The sequence below is a fragment of the Pezoporus flaviventris genome, unplaced genomic scaffold, assembly GCF_033815535.1.
Source record: "Pezoporus flaviventris isolate CSIRO_AGI_PZ_B2104156 unplaced genomic scaffold, CSIRO_AGI_Pfla_v1 ptg000079l, whole genome shotgun sequence".
NCBI lineage: Eukaryota > Metazoa > Chordata > Aves > Psittaciformes > Psittacidae > Pezoporus > Pezoporus flaviventris.
The window spans coordinates 4,836,959-4,855,779 of NW_026892627.1; the positions used below are offsets into that span (position 1 = coordinate 4,836,959).

The window sequence follows — 18,821 nt, forward strand, 5'->3', positions numbered from 1 at the left end:
GCTTGTGATTCCTTCTTATCTACAAACTCCAGCTGTGTATTTTTATGCAAGTCATAAAATCCTTGCTGTGCAGATTTCTAAATGAAATTTAATTAGCTGGTACTATGCTCTGATAAACAATGTTCAAAATGGAGAAAGTTACTAAAAGAAAACATGTTTTGACTGCAAAATGTGAGACAGTTTCTGATCTCATTTGGTCATTTTTGGTACTGACTTGACACAATTAATTTTATGCTGGAACTATGGCCACATCCTCATAGCTGCAGCTGTGTTGGCTGGTAAAGTTGCCACCCTCACCACAGTACCAGCTCCTCCACAATCTCCTGACCCTTCCCCTTCTGCTGAATGAGCTGCACTGGGGATGTGCCCTGTACCTACTGCAGTGTAAGTAAGTTCGGTTAGCAAACTGATTGTTCAAACTATTGCCAGCTGTAGCTTTTGGGGGTTGAAATGGGTCCTATGAACAGCTGTGTGGTAAATTATGAGGATAGTAGTAGCCTTTGGCAGAGAAATGGTAGCTTGCAGGTCCGCATTAAGGGGTGCAACCGTGTTTGAATGCAGCTGCACCAGTGACTGTTGTCCTAGTTTCTGCTCTCCTGTCTGTGTAAATAAAGAGCATGAGCTCACTGTATTTAAAGATACTTGATCCAAAGTGAGTCCAAGAGTGGGAATATCCCATACTGTGGTGATTGACAGGCATAGGAATACCTCAAATAAGTATGAAAGAGAAGCTACTTGGGTATCTTAAATGCTTTAATTAGTTCATAGAAAAATATATTGAATTAACATATGCACTTCAATCAGTCTCTCTACAAACTAAGTCTTTTGCAGAGTCCTTCAGATTTAAGGCCTGCTTCTGTTTCCTTTTTTTCCTCCCCATTTGAATATAGAAGGCATCTTCTTTTCCCATGATGGAAGAGTAGAAGAAACTTTGAGTTAGTACAGCAGTACTGAGCTTAATCTGGGGAGCCTTTGCAGATGCTTGTGTATAGTATGCAATATACTAGGGAAATAATAACAGGCATGTCAAAAATTAGTATTTTTCTTGGAACCATACATACACCATGAGATCAGAATCTGGCTTAATATTTTGGAGTCAAACATGTTTTAGTAACTCTGGAGTTTGAATACTGTTTATCAGAGCTTAGTACTCCAATGATGAGCATTCATCCTTTAAATGTAAAATACTTTTGCATCTTGGTTGATGAGAAGCTCAGCATGAGCCAGCAGTGTGTGCTTGCAGCCCAGAAACCAACTGTGTCCTGGGCTGTATCGCAAGAAGCATGAACAATAGGTCGAAGGAGGTGATTATCACCCTCTTGTCTTCTCTTGTGAGACCCCTAGCTCTGGGGCCTCCAAGAGAAGAAGGACGTGGACATGTTGGAGTGAGTACAGAGGACTTCACAAAGATGATCAGGTGGCTGGAGCACCTCTGCTATGGAGGTAGGCTGAGAGAACTGGGCTTGTTTGGCCTGGAGAAGAGATGGCTCCAGGGAGACCTTAGCTTCCAGTGCCTAAGGAGCCCTACAGGAAATCTGGAGAGGGACTTTTTACACAGGTCTGCAGTGATAGGACAAGGGGGAATGGCTTCAAACTGAAAAAGGGAAGATTTATATTAGATATTGGGAAAATTTATATTAGATATTAGGAAGAAGTTCTTCCCTATGAGGGTGGTGAGGCCCTGGCACAAGTTGCCCAGAGAAGCTGTGGTTGCCCTGTCCCTGGTTGTGTTCAAGGCCAGGTTGGAAAGGGCTTGGAGCAACCTGGTATGGTGGAAGGTGTCCCTGCCCATGGCAGTTGGTTGGAACTAGATGAGCTTTAAGTTCCCTTCCAGCCCAAACTGTTCTGTGCTTCTATGATTCTCTCATTCTCTGATCTTGTTTTAATCCTCAACATAATTGATTACTTCACATTAAATCCCTTCCTCCTTCATCTGTGTAGCTGAAGAGTTATCACAGTGTGATTCAGATGGTACTGCTGGACATCCCACAATCACCTTGGTAAGCTGATAAAATGTTTAGCCACATTTTAGCTATGCTGTTACATTAAGTTACAAAGATTCTTAATCGATGATGATGATGGACTCATAGTAACAAGGGGTTTTATCTGCACAACTAATTGTGGCACAAAGCATCTATGTGATATCATGTCTGAATACAGGCCTTAGCCCTAGTTAGGGCTGCACCTCTCCTGGAAAAAGTAATTTTCTCTGTTCATATTCCAGGCTTTCTGCTGAGATTTACAGCAGGTTTTCCTGTTATTACTGTTTTTCACAGCTGTCTGTGACTTACATACTTATTCATGAACAGACCGGGACGACTAGAGTATGTTGAACGACTGTATTTTTTCCAGTTTTCAATTGTCCCAGCCTGGGCTAACTGCAGACTGGGCAGTTTAAACTTGAGAAACTTTTGATGATTTTAGTTTTGATCTGACAATTAAAAGAGGGAATCCAGTTTGAACACCAGTTTAAGATGCTTAATAATTCTACCATATTTCCTCCTACAGTTTAGTAAAAGATGAGATGCTTCAAAATACCCCAGAATACAAAACAAAAGATGTAATAGCACTGGGAATAGAAGTTAAAGGACTAACAGAAGCATTTAATCTTCTTCTGGAACCATACACCATTATCATCCCTGGGGAAAACTTTATTGGTGTAAACATCAGGAAAACATTTAAGGTTTGTTTGCTTTTGACTTCATTGTTATCATGTGCTTTGTGTCACTAGATGTCATAGGTGTTATTAGAAGAGATCAGACAATCCATGTTGTTTTAGTTTCTTAAGTATTTTTAAGACAAGCCGTGACTCCAGGAAGGTCTGTACTAAAATCCCTTAGCAAGTCTCCTTAGCTCTAAACTCCAGGCAGCAGGCTTTCATCTTTCTTCATCTCTCAGTGTGATACCACAGAGTTTTACCCTTCTAAATGTTTTTCTGGGTCACTAACCTGTTGCTTATCACTTTGTCACTCCTGTAGTTTAAAAGTGTTCCAGTTGGGTGGAATAGCCAATGGGTGGTTAAATTTCCTCATAACAACGACGCTGTTCTTGCAAAGAACTATTGCAAGCTCAGAAGAGCTACGAAAGCACAAAAGCTGCAGCTTACTAGGCCTTATTCCACTTGTCCTGTTATGGGACAGATTACTGCTGCAATTTTCCACTTGCTCAGTGTCCTCTTCACTATATGAGGATCCTTTTGATCTTGAACTTGTTTGTGAAAAATAGGCCTGTTAGCTGGAGCCAGGCAGGAAGACATTTCCCACCTAATGGTCTTCCCGTTTTTTCTAAAAGATACTGCTAACCGGAATTTAGTTTTATCCTTTCTCTTCCAAGAATTTCTTTTTCAATGTAAGACACCATTTCATACTTCCCATTTATCCAGTGTAGCTACATGTGTGGTATAGGTAATTAAGTCATTTATTGATAATATAATGAGATTTCTCACAGTTTCCAATTGGCTTTTTAGTCTTAGAAGAATTTAAGCTGTGCTTAGAGATAATTGTGCTTCAGAGAACAATGTTACTTGCTGTAATTAAGAAATAATGTCTGAATAGCTCTGAATAGCAAACCAAAGATATTGAGAGCTTACAGCTCCCTCACAAACAGATCCTTCAGCATAAAAAAAAGGCTGCTCTCAGAAGAAAGATGTAAAGTTTAAGTTCAGAAGTTCTGCTACACTTTTGAAAAATGGGATAAAAGTTTAAAAGGCTTCAAATATGAAAATGTTCTTGGAAAGAATGGATTTTCTTCAGATTTCAGAAAACACCTTCACCTACGTAAAGATAGTCACTGTGCTAAATATAGTGCTGTATAATCTCACTACACATAGTGCTTTCGGGATAGATCTCCACATCTGAGCCACCTTAGTCCCCAGAGATCTCATTAGCAGCATCCAGGAGGTGATTGATCCCATCCTATAGGTTAAAATACATTGGAGGAATTGCTCCCAGCACTCACTAGTTGACTTTATTTTCAGTAAAAAGAATCTTAGGACATGAGGTCAAGTGTAGCTCTTGCATCTATTTTGCAGACAGCTGAAATCCGGTCAGGTGAATCCCACTTCTCTTTATCATTGTTTTACATCAAAGGAGAAAGGAAAAGGAGGATACAGCATTATGAAAATAACATGGCAAGGCACTGGGTTAGTACTGTTCAAATCTGAGGTTAGGTGAAGTTCTGTGCCTTTCCACTCCTACTATGTGCCGTTTTTGTAGCTAGATTCAAGGTGTATTACTAGTTTGTATTGTTTAGTGGTGATGAGCATATGGCTAGAGTTCGCAAAGTGTGTGATGTGAGACTTGCAATACCTTGTTTGTAGCTTATAGTACACTAATTGCCTCATTGACTTTGTTTTAGATGTGGAATAACAGCAAATCATTGATCAAGTACACATGGGAGAAAATTGTGTCCAGTGACATCATGGAAGTTGAACCTTGTACTGGCATCATAGGTAAAGTTTCTGAGACTTGTAAGCAACAATTAATGACAGAAATACTTACATTGATATAAGTGGAAGAATCCCAGAGCACTGTAGTGCAGCTGGATCCAGCAGGAGACTTGATTCCAGGAGCTTCAAGAACAGGTTTGCAGCATGTTGTTTCTTTTTCTGTGCAAAAATGGTGAGGCAGGATCCTGAACTTTTCTTTTCTAGATGTGAATAAATGCTGTAAATTTGAACTACTAATAACTGGAAGCAAACCCGGGTCCATCAGCCATAACCTGCAATGTAAAATTGAATCCTGTACAGAGCCTGTTGTGCTGCATGTTGAGGCTGCTTTTAAGGTATGCAAGTTCAGTGTTGCAGGATAGCTAGCTATGGGGCATGGCCATTGTCTATATACAGCTTTTTGCCTCTTAAAGGCATGACAAATCTAGAGAATTTACAAACAGGAGGTATTTTTGCTGTCTAGTAACTCTTGAGGCAATGTTGATACTTCCACAACAGTAACAACTTTTCTGCATCACATGCAATGCATTTGCTTTCTGCTGTTCCCTCTGAAATTCAATGTTAATCTTTAAGAATCTATCCTTCTTAATTAGGCAGTTTTGGCAGAAGTCCGTTCTGATATCTGTTTCTTTGTGTCCTAGGGTCCACTTCTTCATATTGATGTTCCATCACTCCAGTTAGGTTTGATTAAGCAGGGTGAGAGTGTGTTACAAACCTTTAGGATTCAAAACCTATGTCAGCTGCCAGCACAATGGAGTATGCAAGAAAGCAAGGTTTGTTTAGCTGAAAGGAATGAAAAGGTAAGCTACTACTATAGCTGGCTATGCTCCTTCTTTAGCTATTTCTTCCTTACACTTAGGAGTTATGATATTCATTTCAGATATCAAAATTTATAGTTTCTGTAACTTCTTATGAAACTGGATGTGCACAGTTCCATAAATGCATAAGTTCTTTTGAGATTAAATATTTCTTTGAAATTTTCTCTATTTCCATTTATTACAAATCCCCTGGTCCAAAGAGACATGGAATGTTTTCTTTATGACAGTGATTTCAGCTGCTACTGGTATAAAGAAAAGGGTAAGACTTTATCAGAACTGAGGCTGCTAAACACTTCTGCACACCTATATCTCAGACAAGAATCTCAGCACCTAGTGAATTTGACCTTTTGACTTTAAACAATAGCTTTGAAATATGCAGGTGTGTCCCCAAGTAACTTCTTACCACAATGAATTCTATAACTACTGTTTGGTATTACCTAGACTGTGATGTGTCAAATGCAGTCCATTCCAGTCTTTGACTTAAGAGCTCATTCCACCATATTAAATAACTGAATAACTTGAGCATCTTGAAGGTAATACTTATGGCAAAGTATTGAGTGAGGGTATTTTTGATAATTTGTGGTGCACACGAAAAAGTGAGCTCTGTAGCTGGGATTCTCCTTGATGTTATGCATTAAAGGGGCATGGGGAAATTCAGACTCTAGGTAAGTGCTTTTTGTTATAATGAAAGGCAAAATTCTGCCTGTGGACAGGCCCATGAAAGGAAATTAATTAACTTGTTTCATGGCAAAATTGGTCTAGATCCTGTTCAGATGTTCTGGTTTTTTGGTTCGTTTTGCAATGGAGAGAGGAGCTTGTCAAGCAGGAACTTCTATCAGCCATCAGGAGCTGGAAACCTGCAAGAAGTTGACTTCTTAATCTTTGTTTGATTTTCTACATATCATGTAGATATCTCTCCAACTTTGGGTGAAAGCTGATGATGAAATTTAAAGATTTATGAATGGTGGTTGTGGCAGCCTTGCAAAATGTGTGTATGTGTGTATGTCTATCCCTTTTTCCCCAGAACAATTAAAATCAGAACTGCTTGATTAGGTATAGGTGTGTTCTGGAGGAGACCCTGTCCCCGCTGTCCTCAAGCCCTTACTTCTCACTGTTACTCCTTTTGTCCCTGTCATTCCAAACAATTTCCTGAACCCCAGAGGGGTTTTAGACTTTTACCTCTTGAATTTGTCATCCCAAAGCCCATCAGTGTCCCAGTGGAGCTCATAGATCAAGTGCTCCATTCCTCCTGCATAAGAGCTGCCTCTTTGCTTTCCTGAACCTCTTTAGCCTTCACCCCACACTGGTGCTCCTTCTGTTTCCGCTCCTACAGCCTTCTTTCCTTGACCTTCTGTCCAAGAATCTTCCCATCCTGTGGCACCTTGCATAACTGCTTCTCAGCCCCTCCGCTTGAGAGGAGACTGCTGCTGACTGCTTCTCTTTCACATTCCCCCTCACACCATGCACAGGCATCACTGTTATGCCCTTAGCTCTGACTACCCTTCTCTTAGGTCATTGCTTTTTTATTATCTGTCCCCATAGAAGCAAAGTCTTGCCTCCCTGTCTAGACAGGTTTTCACAAAGTTGGCACTGTGCTTGCTGAAATCAACCCAGATGGGACTCCAGGGGCAGAGAGAAAGGACATGTCTGAGGAAGAGCTAAACACATGCAAATCCTAATCAGATTGTGTGGCTTGCTATACAGACTTCAAAGACATTTCTGTTTCCTCTCTCCTCTCCTAGGTATCTCCCTTTACCATTCAACCATCTGCTGGAGAAATACCTCCTTTGGGTATATGCACTGTGTCAGTCCAGTTCACATCATTGCGGTGCCAGCGTCTCCACACCGTACTAGAGCTAGAGGTAGAAAATGGAGAAGGAAGGTAAGGGGGAAAAGTGTTGCTCTGCTTTGTTTTCTTTTTGAGATTCACATGTGTTTTACTTTAGGTAGTTTTATCTCTTAAAACAAAAATACGTAGCAGAAACTCAGAGCGGGGTTGTTTATCAATGAACGATCCGATCACTAATATTGCTAAATAAATGTAATCATCGTTCTTTCCAGCATGCTGTTGCATGTCTAGCACATCTCATTAGTAATAACAATAGACCATCTGTGTGTTTATTTCCAGTCACCTTCCTGTTTTTGTTGAAGTTCAGGCCCCCCAAGCATGCTTGATATCTAGTCATCTAATATTCACCGAAATTTATACTGGAGTTCCTGCCAAAGCAACCAGCAAACTTTTTAACCAGAGGCTGCTGCCAGCAAAATACTTATGGGGAAAGGTAAATGCTCTTTTAATGGATGAAGCATACAGCAGGGATGGAAATTGCAATTTCTATCAAAATACAAATAATGACGACTCTTAAAAACTTTTCTGATCTATCTTTTGAATAGTGATTGCTGCTTACTTGCTTATGAGCAAAACTTCAGTTTGAGATCAGCCTTGATGAAAGATTGATGTCAATATTCTCTTACTGTTTGGGGATTATCCCTGGGAGAATGGGTGGGGAGAAATGTGAGGGGAAATAGGATGTAACCTTCCAGAGTATTAAATGAAGTACTACGGCAGTTTAGGGTTTGCATTTAATTTAGTAGAGCAAAGAAACAATGGTGCTTTTAAACGGTATCTAAGTTTTGCTTAAGTTTCACATTCTGGGTGGGATTCGGCTTTCAGATTAGGACCCCAAAATTTAATATCAGTATGCCAGGTTGAACAGAGCCTTGGTTGACGTAGAATCATAGAATAGTTAGGGTTGGAAAGGACCTTAATCATCTAGTTCCAACCCCCCTGGCATGGTTTAGTTGAGGTGTCCCTGTCCATGGCAGGGGAGTTGGAACTAGATGATCTTAAGGTCCTTTGCAACCCTAACTATTCTATGATTCTATGTAAGGTGTGATCTGAACTCTGTTCTTAGTCAATGGAAATCTCAGCAGGAAGTTGGTCACCAGAACAAGTACGTCTAGTGCCATTTTGAGTGCTGCAGAGTGTTATGCCTGACAGCCAGGTCTCACTCAAGAAATGTGTTCTCTTGTGACTCCTGTCACATCAGCCAGCCGTGCATGTATTGCTTGGCTACCCTCTGTGCCTGTGTTTAGGCAACTGAATCCTATCTCATCTATACAGCCAACAGAGTTCAGAGAAGTATTTGGTAAAATGGACACCTACTTTGGTCTGCAGAATGCTCTCTAGCACATACTAATGGGGTGTGTGTTGGCTACAATGGTAGCCTTGACACCCACTACGCATATAGTTAGTTGACATTGTAAGCTGAAGCTTACTTTCAGTGCCTTGGTCATTCAGATCTACTCTGACATCCAAGGTTCAGCTCAGTTGCCTGCATAAAAGCATTCAGCACCATCCAGGATGTCCTCAGGTGCCCAAGGGGTCCTAACAGAGCATGTGGATGATATACGACCTATAGGAAAACCTTTGGAACAGATGGAGCCTAGGAGGAATATCCACAGCATTTTACATGGTGTTTGATGTGTGAGCAATCGAGTAACTCCTGGCTTTATGCCATGTGCAGTTAAGCCACTTAGTCACCAGAACTGTCTTTGTAGGTCACCTCTTCAGTCATTTGAGAGAGATGGGGCACCTCTGGGATCCTACTCCAATACCAGACATGTTGACTTCACCCTGGAAAGGCTTGTGACTGAGAGGAAGAGCAGTGACTCTGCTTGCAGCCCAGATGCCTCATTTGGGCAGCTGAAGTCATTTGGAATGAATGTCGACATAAGGATTTTATTAACCATAGGGGAATTGTAAAGCAAGCCTCAGTAAACTACTTATGTTGCTACCTGAAAGTGTTCTAAACCTGAAAATATCTGTCTTATAGTCCTCTTTGATATGAAGATGAAATCAGTCAGCTGAATTTCTATCCTTTCTGTTTGGCAGCTCATTGGAAGTCAGGCAGCTTTCTGCTCTGTCACTGTCTCCCCAGCCAGTGGCACCTTAGGCCCAAATGAAGAAAAAGAATTCTGCATAGAGCTATCAGCTAACATCCTGGTAGGTTTAAAAACTGATGCTATTTTATCGAAACAGCAATAATAGAATTCTCATCTTGGCTCCATCTGGCAAAAGGAAGGATTTCTATATACAAAACATAATGGTAATTCTTCTGTACAATATCTCTGAAATTGCTTTGCTTAGAGGTACCATGGTTGAAAAATTGAAGCAGTCCACATGGTATGCATTCTTCTACCTTGCCTCTTTCTCAACTGTTCTGGTTTTCTTGCTTTCTTGAATGCCTATTCAGTTACTCCTAATGCTTATCTTTTTTCTTGGAGCATACAGATCCTCACTTTGGATTATTCCAAATGAAATGGAGAAGACTGGCATAGATATTATCATTGAATGATTTGGGTTGGAAGGGACCTTAAAGGCCATCTAGTTCCAAGCCATGTGCCTTGAGCAAGGACACTTTCTACTAGACCAGGTTGCTCAAAGCTCCATCCAACCTGTTTGGGTTTGTTTGTCTTTTGAGATGTGTACTCTTATCTGTAATGCATTTGGTTTTCTGAATGCAGCTGGGCTTATGACATGTCAACATTTGAAAATTTAAAAGGGGCTGATGGGACTAGGAGTCTGCAAAATAGGGCATAGACTGCAGAGTTACAAACTTCAGGACTTCAGCCATAGGCCTGAATTAAAGCAACTAAATAAAGGAGCTTCCTAAAGGTATGGTGTATTAGTTCCCATTACAGTTACTGGAGATGTAAGTTTCATTTATTAGCTTAGAAGTAGGTGTTCAGTGCTATCAGAGATGCCCTAGTAGGTCCCAGATATCCATGCCTTGCGCATGTGGCACAGAATCCCAGTAAATGTAAGCCTTCTTCATAGAAAGCTGGAAGCTCAACAGGACACACTGGACATCTGAAAGGGCATTTCTGCCATGTGGTTGGAGAACTGAATGCCATCCAAGGCACCTATGAGAAAGCTGAGCTAGATGCCTAAGTACCATTAATAAATCAGTGGTGATTTAGAACTCGTGTTTGGAGTTCATCTTTATAGATGAACTCAAGGGCTCACATTTAGGGAGTTAGCATTTAGACATCTGAATGTGGAGCTAAATCCCAGTCTGTAATTTTATGCAGGATGCACTGATTCATATATTGGTAAGGCAAAAGAAAATAGTAATGTTGAACTAGCCAGAGACTGGGTCACATAACTCATTCTGCAAGTCTTGCTTTAAACCCAGGTAGAAATAAAACCTTGGGTTTGGAAGATTATTTAAGCATAACCAGAAGCAATTAATGCTTAGATCTTCAACACTTGCAATATTGGAATTGTGTCAAAAATCACTAATGGAGCACTTTTAGGCTTATAGACTGATGTGGGTGCAAAGCCAAGAAACAGCCACAAATTTTCTTACCTTGTTACTGCTTTCTAAGCAACTCTGATGCTGGAAGAAAAATGCACTTAAAACAATTCAGTAAAACTTTTCCCAATTCTATTATAGTTCTGGTTTCAATCCAATGAAGTTTATACACATTTTCTAAATAAGTTTCTTAAAGCTGCCTTTCCTCTGTGGCATTTGCTTCATTTGCAAGGAAACTTGACTCTTTGCCTTTCAGGGTGAGCTGAAAGACCTTGCCCTTTCCTGTAGCATAGAAGATATGATTGAACCCCTCTTTCTGAGCATTTCTGGTGAAGTAAAAGGACTGCATGTCACCTACGCAGTACCTTCTGACAGCGGAGTTGCCAGGTAAATCAAGGGTTTGCCCTAAACTGAACAAAAATTACTTCTTCCTAAAACAAAAACACAATGGCGAGAGGGGAAACACTTATCTATATAAACATCATTCCTCCTCCTGCTATAGGCAGAAAGGATAGTAAAATGTGCTGGGAAAATTCACTGAAGGTGACTATGTGAAGAAAAGGTACTAGGTTTACACCCTAGCCAGATTTATCATCTTCATAAGCCCAAGAGGACACTGGAGAAGAGCACTGCTCCTCACTGTTTAACTGAAACAAATTCAGTTAGCAACTGTGAATTCATTAAATCATGAATCATAGATCAGTGTGAAGTCAACTGCACAACTGCACATTAGGGGAACTCATGTTCATGTTTTGTGCCTGTTCTCCCTTGTGCTCCTGGCACTTGTCACGGCAACTGGCAAGTTACGCTTTTGTGTATAAAGAGCAGGAAAAATTACGTTTCTCCCTGGTAACTTAAGAGTGGGGACTCTGAAGTCTCTCACGTGTTTGTGAGTAACAGCTATTTTCTGTAATGCCAAAAGTTTGAGAATTCAGCTCTTAGATGTGAATTTAGAATTACAGAATTATACCCAAGACCCTGTATTTTGTACCATTAAGTTTTGTTGTTTCACTGTGAGACATGATGTTAAAGAAAGATGAATATACTTCAGTCTACCTTGGTATATGTGACTGATTTTTATTTTATTTTTCTGATACGCAGCATCATTCCTGTCTTTTGGATTATGCTTATCTTTATATATTGTTAAATAAGCAAAAATGGCTTTCATTTGGTAGGTTGGCATATGTTATACATATGATAAAAATCTTACCCAAAATAAATCTTCACATGAATAGAAGTGAAAAAATGAAAAGCAGTAAATGCTGATGACAAAAATCATAGGCTGCATGGTCCTTAGACACACTTCATCACAACCACGTTGCATATCGCACATTTTCAAACTACCAAAATTACCTGTGGCATAAGAAAATAAGACTTATGCTTTAATATGAATGTAATTTTGTCTGACAGTGATGAAAGACAAATGCCACAAAGTCCGTGTGATCTTCTTTTGGACTTTGGATCTGAAGTTGCATTCAAAGCCATAGTAAAGCGTCAGCTAATTCTTACCAATCACACTGGAATCAGTGCTCCATTCAAACTAGAAGCTGAGTATTTCACTGGCTACTCGCTTACTCCAGAACAAGGAATCTGCCCGTAAGTCTTGCTTTTCTGCATAATGACTCCAGTACTAGTTTAGGTCTGGATTGAATCTGAAATTGGGATAGAGTGCTATTGCCTCTGTCATGAGAAACACTTCCTGCAGTATTCTGGTGGGTTTTTTTAAGCTCTTACCCTGACTGGGGTAATGAAACCTGCTGGTGAGATTTCTTGCAGAAACAGACAGCTTGCAGTGCAAGGACAGAAGATTTAGCTGATGCAAATGGTGAACACTCTTATTGCCAAGAGACATAAAATGGTTTACACTGGCCAAGACTCTGTTGTGTTAGATTGTAAGCAGAGTCTTACAACTCTCAAGTTGATTCACTCTTAAGGATGCTATTGTCAAAAAAATGCCTTGCAGGCAATCCTTCAGGTTATAATGGCCACTAATTTGAGTCAAGTAGAGCTGTTACTTTAGCAGAGTCCTTCTCATTTCACAGCAGTGGCTTTTTAATTTTTTTAAGCTCCTCAAGCTATTTGATGAAAAGAAGAGGACCCATCTCAGTACATGCAGCCAGAAGAGCACGGTCAGGTAGGGTAATAGCTGTTAATCCCTTGGTGGACAGAAGGCACGAGCCAACTGACTAACATATTCAGCATTAAATGTGCCAGTCAGGTTATTTGATTCTGGAAGTATCTGGCTAAGTCTGCACTGTTAAATGACTTAGTTCCTCAGTGCATTCTTGAGTTTGAAAGCACACATTGCACAAGCATTAGGTCAACTTCTCTCTTCCCCCTGCTGCTTTTTTCTCTCTCCACCCCCCAAACTGCTACTTTCTCTCTCCCACTCTCTTTCTTTCTCCTTCTCTTTCTTCTTTTTCTTGAAAACAGCAGACTGGAACAAAGACGAGTGACTCTGGTGATAGTTCACTCCCAGGATCGCTCCCAGCACACAATATGGATGACATGCATAACATTTGGCTACTTCTCTCCTACACAGTCTTCCAGTGCCACCACAGCAGACTCTTCTCTCTCAAACCCTTTCATATACCTTCCCTTGCTGTGGGGAAGAACAGAACAGTTCTGTACAGCAGAACCCATCTATCATTTCTGATGCATTGTACTGAAAAATAGTAATATTTGGAGCCACATGAGATCCAGGGATGGGGGAAACGGGAGAAAAATGCTATAATGTGTGGTTGTGTCTTCTGTATCCAAAATAAAACTTGGACATATTGGTACCTTGCCATAGTGTTTGATATCTGTTACAAAGACAGAGCTTTTCAGCTGTTGAATTAGTACTTAATATTGGAAGAATGCTGTTCTGACAGATTCCGTGCAAGCTTATTGATTTATAAGGCTAGGTGACTCAGAATGTGGAAAGGCTTTGCTCTTTGTAATTCATTCTTTGTGTTGCAGAGCACACAGAGGTAATCAGGCAGCTGTTAACAGAACAACAACCAGTTAGCACAAACTTTAGCTTATTTTTCTCGAATTGAGGATGTTTTCATGTAACCATTTAGTCCCTTGCATATCCCAAATAGTCCTGGATCAGGCTGCTGAAAGGGAGTCCTTCTATAAAATAATCTGGGTGAGAACTAAGTCTCAAAATCTGATTATGACCCACTGCAGAAGAGAGCTTGGGTAAAGTGGTATGAATGCGGGTTGTGTCGATCCCAGGTGGGTTTTTTTGAAGCTAGTGAGGTTAGGCTGATTAATACCAGCTAGAAATATGGTCCAGCTAGAATATATAATATTCTTTGAAAGACTTTGTTCCATTTCCTCAGATGTCATCAAATGCTTCTTTGCTATGCTCCTTCAGAGTTTGCTGCAGCGCTGCTGTCTCATGGGAAGGGAGTAGCTTTCCATATACAACCGTCCACAGGAACTCTGAAAGCCTTCCAGCAGCTAATCATAGAAATAACAGCTTACAATAATATGTGGGGAGAGTACCAGGATGATCTTGTCTGTAAGGTAGGTGGGGCTTCAGTTTTAAGTGAAGAATTGCTATGGCATATTTTACACCAATTATATTTTCCAGATTCCTTTCTGTTAAAAATACTCTTTCAGCTGGTTGGGACTTGTATAGAAATTAAGGTATATATTTCTATACCACTACCTCCAATAAGGGACAAGTGTTTTCTCTTACAGAGCGTGGTTTAGTTCTGGGGTAACATGTTGATCTCTTGAGAGGTTTTCATGGGCCTTTAAAATGATTGGAGCAGTTTTGATTTATAAAATCTGTTTGGTAGCTGGCCAGTGCACTACTCTGCTCTACCAATGTAATATATTGTGTTGCATGGAGAAGCCACAGGAAAGCTGACAAATGCAGTCTCCTGCTGAGAAGAGCTTTCATTAGTGTATGAATTAGATACTGTCAAAAGAACAAATAAAAAAATATTTGAAAATCTAATAATTTTTCAAAATGTATTTTTAACCTGAGAACTAAAGTTTTATCTTGATTCTAATAGCAACAATTCTTTTTTTAATAGGTGGGAGACTTACAACCTAAATTAATTCCTATGCAAATTACTGTGAAAGGCTGTCCAATCTTCCTGCAGCTGACAGGACCACAAATAAAGTCACCCACAATCAGGTATAGTGCAATTTACTGTCTAAGAATTAAATACAGTTGGACTATAGCCCCCACACACACCTGTTCCCATCTTTTTGTTATCTAATGAGGTTAGCAAAGTCACTGTCAAAGTACAGTTTCTGCTTCTATAACACAAATACACTTGGCTCTGCCAGCACAATTAGAAAAGAATCTGCATGCAAGTCTTCTTAGGTTCATCCAGAAGTTCACCCAGTCCAGCCTCGTTTGATTCTGTGGAGACAGAAACTGGTACATGGTGGCAGTTATCATCATCATCCACAGTTCATTTCTCCCTGACCCTTTATATAGATCAGGAGAAATGTAACCCCAAAGGTAAATAGGGGCAGAGGTAGGTTTAAGCCCTCTTGTATAGTAAATTGCACCTGCATATCTGGCTAAGGGGTAAGTTTTGGTTAATGGGGACCATGGCACTTCACACTCAGCCAGCTGCCATGCAGTATGGCTGCTTCTTGCTGACTTCAGAGGAATTAACATTGGGTATCATATTGCAGCCTAGAGCATCTGCAATGTCAGCTCTGTATTGGGGTATAGAAAATGGATTTAGCTATATTCAACGTAAAGAAAAAAAAACCCAACCAAAAAACAATGCCTTTATGCACCTGGAAATGTCTGACATGGGTAAGTGTCATGTAGCCATTTGTTGCCGCTGCAAGGGTGTTTCATATGCCTGATTTCATGTGTTTACCTTGAAGCATCTGAGGCAAGTAAGAAACCGGAAAAAAAGGGACATTAAATAAAATAATATTCTACTTCACAGTATATGCCATGCTTTACCTGATAGCCACTCTTAACAGGCTGCCAATACAGCCAGATGTTTCCCCTGTTAAACAAATCTTTAATGATTTCAGCCATCCACTCTTATTTTCTGCATGTACTGACAGCAAGGTTTCCCCCCTCAGGTTTGGCACTCATGTCTCTGGAGGGTCTCCTGTCTTTCGGAGGGTCCAGCTCAACAATCCCACTCCCTTTGGTAAGAATGACTTTTGTACAGCAACCATTGACGCCCAGAGGGTGTCATCGAAGGACCCATTAACATGTTAATTAACAGCCCTACTTGTTTCCTAATCAAGATGGGGTTTGTAAAAATAATATTAGTATATAAAAGAGTGTCTAAGCTGTTTTCTAACTTAGTACAGAACAGTAATGCATGTTGTCAGGTCTTTATGTCCATAGTAGTATTTATCGTTATGGCATTACTGCCAAGAATATTAGTTTGTTCTGTAACCGTAAAGCAGGTAAGCTCCAGCCAGAGTGTAGTAGAATATACGTAGTGGACTCAATGTGTTGTTACTATGGAACGGCACATCCACTCATGATGTGCCTGGGATTTCACTCCTTGAAATAATGGGAATTCAGGATTTTCCACCCTGGTTTTGTGAATCTCTCGCAGCACTAACCCTGGTTAATCAGATGTGCTAGCTGCTTCTTAGTGGCATCATCTGGCTCTTCCATGTTTAGTCTTCACCTCTTGAGTGAGATATTAAACTCTTCAGAGCAAAGGTCAATCACTTTTTTTTTTTCCTGAATGCCACCAAACACATCTGCTTAACAAACAAAATGCTCATTATTTATTTAATGTTATTTACAGTATAGGTTAGGACCTAAGTGGCCAAGCCATAATAAGAGCACAGTATGCACGATCTTAAATCCTTTCAGTTTACAGCAAAAATGGAAAGCTTAAGATATGCTTCAAATCTGGTTGCTAGACATAAATTCATTCCTTGACGTTCTGGTTCTCCAGTACCAGTTAAGATATGAGTCTTCTCAGTGACCAGTAATTGTCCTTTCTTCTCTTCAATTCAGACATCCGCCTGGACTGGGAAGTTTATAACCAAGAACAAGATGATAACAAACTAGTGGACCTGTTAATGCTCTTTGAAGACCCTTTTCCTCTTAAGAACACAGATGAAAATGAGACTGGATCAATTGGTAGCACCTTGGAGTCAGAGATCATGTTAAAGTTGGATCAGTCTGCCATTCCCTGCGGAAGCATTTATCCAGTTTTGCAAACCACCGATGAGGTCAGCTGTTAGTCTGTTTTTCATCCTGCTGCTGAGATACATGATGGGTTTCTTGGCATGAAAGGTTGAAAACAATAACATGAGAGATAACTTGTAACTAAGAGCTGGATTGTTAAAAGAAAGGCAGCTCCTCTCACACTCAAAAAAGCCAATACATGAGCAGATGGCCATTGGTATCAGCAATCAGTTTACAGAATGAGCTGTAAGCAAATAGCTTTTCAGCTTCTCTTAGAACTGCTAAAGAAGTTGCTGAGATACTTCTTAAAATACTGTCTTTGAAAAACTAATGCCACTTTTATATGAAAGTGTTAGGATGACTAAAACTCCTTAATTTGGGTCTGCTATGCTTATGGGGACTTTATGGTGTCCATGTGTGTGGTAGTCAGGGAGCAGAATCTAACCTGCAAAGTTCAAATTGCAGGTAATGATATGGAGGTATTTATCCTAGTGCTAAAAGATTAGTTCTGTTAGATGCTACCATGCTCTAAGAGAACATTACATGTGAAATTTGATTATAATATGGCAAATTACCTTCTTGAAGGGCTGGGAATGACAAGAAGATATGCAGGATATGTATATTTCTCTGGAAAAAGCTTTACAAAAAAATACTAAAATCTCATTTTCTCTGCTTCAGCTCAGAAGGCGTAGCTGTTTTGAATACACCTCTAACCTTTCTTGTGAAACAAGGGAACATTATTGCTCTGGAGTGCTGGTTTGTATAACTGGCCAGAGATGAAACAGCTGAGTGCTTCTCTGGGTAAAACAGGACCCAGGCATGCACATTTTCCAAGTTGTTCAGGAGCTGTTTCAAGACAGCAAACCTATGCATGAAAAAATTAATGTACAGGACACATCCACATGTCCAGCCTTTGTGCCAGAAAGAAGAAAGCTGAAGCTGGCCATGCTTACTGACTAGTGCAGCAGTTCCATGTTCACTTGACTCGCATTCCTATTTTGCAGCGTAACAGTTTTAACCATTCCCCACCCTTGTGTCCCTGCAGCCTTCAGGCTCTGACAGCAAAGAGAAGGAAATCATCACCCAAGGACCCAAAGTGCAGAAACTCGTCTCTGTACTTGCACGACCTCATGAAGGGGTTCCTGCAGACAGTCCCTACTCCATTACTCCAAGACAGATAGTAAGATTTTACACTTCCTTTGTGCTTAGATTTAGCATATTTTCTGCAGGACAGAAGAGACACAGGAGGAGGAGGTAGCATTGGTTTGAGGTAGAGGCTGCTAGACAGTGACACAGTAGGCTAGGAGGCTTCGGGATCTTGAAGATGACCACGAGAAGAGTTTTCAAAGTCAACAGAGGAAAGAAAGTGTCCTACCTACATTTGAGCAGTTAACTGATGACTGGAATTAAGTGTTCAGTTGTACTAGGCGCTCTAGATTGGCATCTCTGGTCCTCTTACTTGGGTTGCCTTGGTGAAATGTGTGGCATTTGGTGAGAGGCATCCAGCCTGAAGCTTTGGAAGGATGTCATTTTACCAGGGTAGGTCTGCTAAGTAAATGTGGCAGAGCTAGAAAGCAGGCTGCTGCTCTGTAGACAACTCTTTTGGATAAACTGTTGTAACCCAAAGTACTTCAAAAGTAACTGTGCAAATAGGGGCCACAGTGTCACAATTTCTTAGGAATAAGATAAAGCAAAGACAGCACTGGAAAGATCTCACTGAAGGACAGGGCTGCCCGAAACATCAGCGTGACAATTTTAATTCCTAATATTAGCAAGCTTTTTGCCAAAGAGCTTCAGTTACAAGTTAGAATGAGCTAAAGATTACATAAAAGAAATAATTCCAGAGATGGCATCTCAAATAAATGAAGCCCATGGCCAGCTCAGGGGTTATTTGGTCTGAGAGAGTTCCAATAAACAAGTGCTGCATTATGGAGGCAGACTGTCAGGGCGGCCAGCAGCCAGGTTTACCCCTGTGGAATGGAGCTGATGCCTGTAGAGTCATTCAGGTTGTCCTCTGCAGAAACATTCTCTGTGTTCCTACTATTGCTCCAGGAAGGTCTGTTAGCTCAGGTGGTGTGCAGCCCGGCTGGCCAGACCTGGCT

At 40.5% G+C, this 18,821-nt stretch overlaps 1 protein-coding gene across 1 annotated transcript in view; it reads left to right on the top strand.

Annotated features, from left to right (window-relative positions):
• Positions 1–18,821, top strand: part of DLEC1 (DLEC1 cilia and flagella associated protein) — a 41,396-nt gene that overhangs the window by 12,972 nt on the left and 9,603 nt on the right. The window contains exons 15-30 of the mRNA XM_061474519.1: positions 1,942–2,000; positions 2,509–2,683; positions 4,357–4,450; positions 4,652–4,782; positions 5,089–5,247; positions 7,008–7,147; positions 7,394–7,547; positions 9,161–9,271; positions 10,840–10,970; positions 11,994–12,179; positions 12,650–12,717; positions 13,948–14,099; positions 14,618–14,721; positions 15,642–15,712; positions 16,546–16,763; positions 17,765–17,899. Coding sequence (XP_061330503.1) covers positions 1,942–2,000; positions 2,509–2,683; positions 4,357–4,450; positions 4,652–4,782; positions 5,089–5,247; positions 7,008–7,147; positions 7,394–7,547; positions 9,161–9,271; positions 10,840–10,970; positions 11,994–12,179; positions 12,650–12,717; positions 13,948–14,099; positions 14,618–14,721; positions 15,642–15,712; positions 16,546–16,763; positions 17,765–17,899 — 2,088 coding nt within the window. The remainder of the gene's footprint in view (positions 1–1,941; positions 2,001–2,508; positions 2,684–4,356; positions 4,451–4,651; positions 4,783–5,088; positions 5,248–7,007; positions 7,148–7,393; positions 7,548–9,160; positions 9,272–10,839; positions 10,971–11,993; positions 12,180–12,649; positions 12,718–13,947; positions 14,100–14,617; positions 14,722–15,641; positions 15,713–16,545; positions 16,764–17,764; positions 17,900–18,821) is intronic.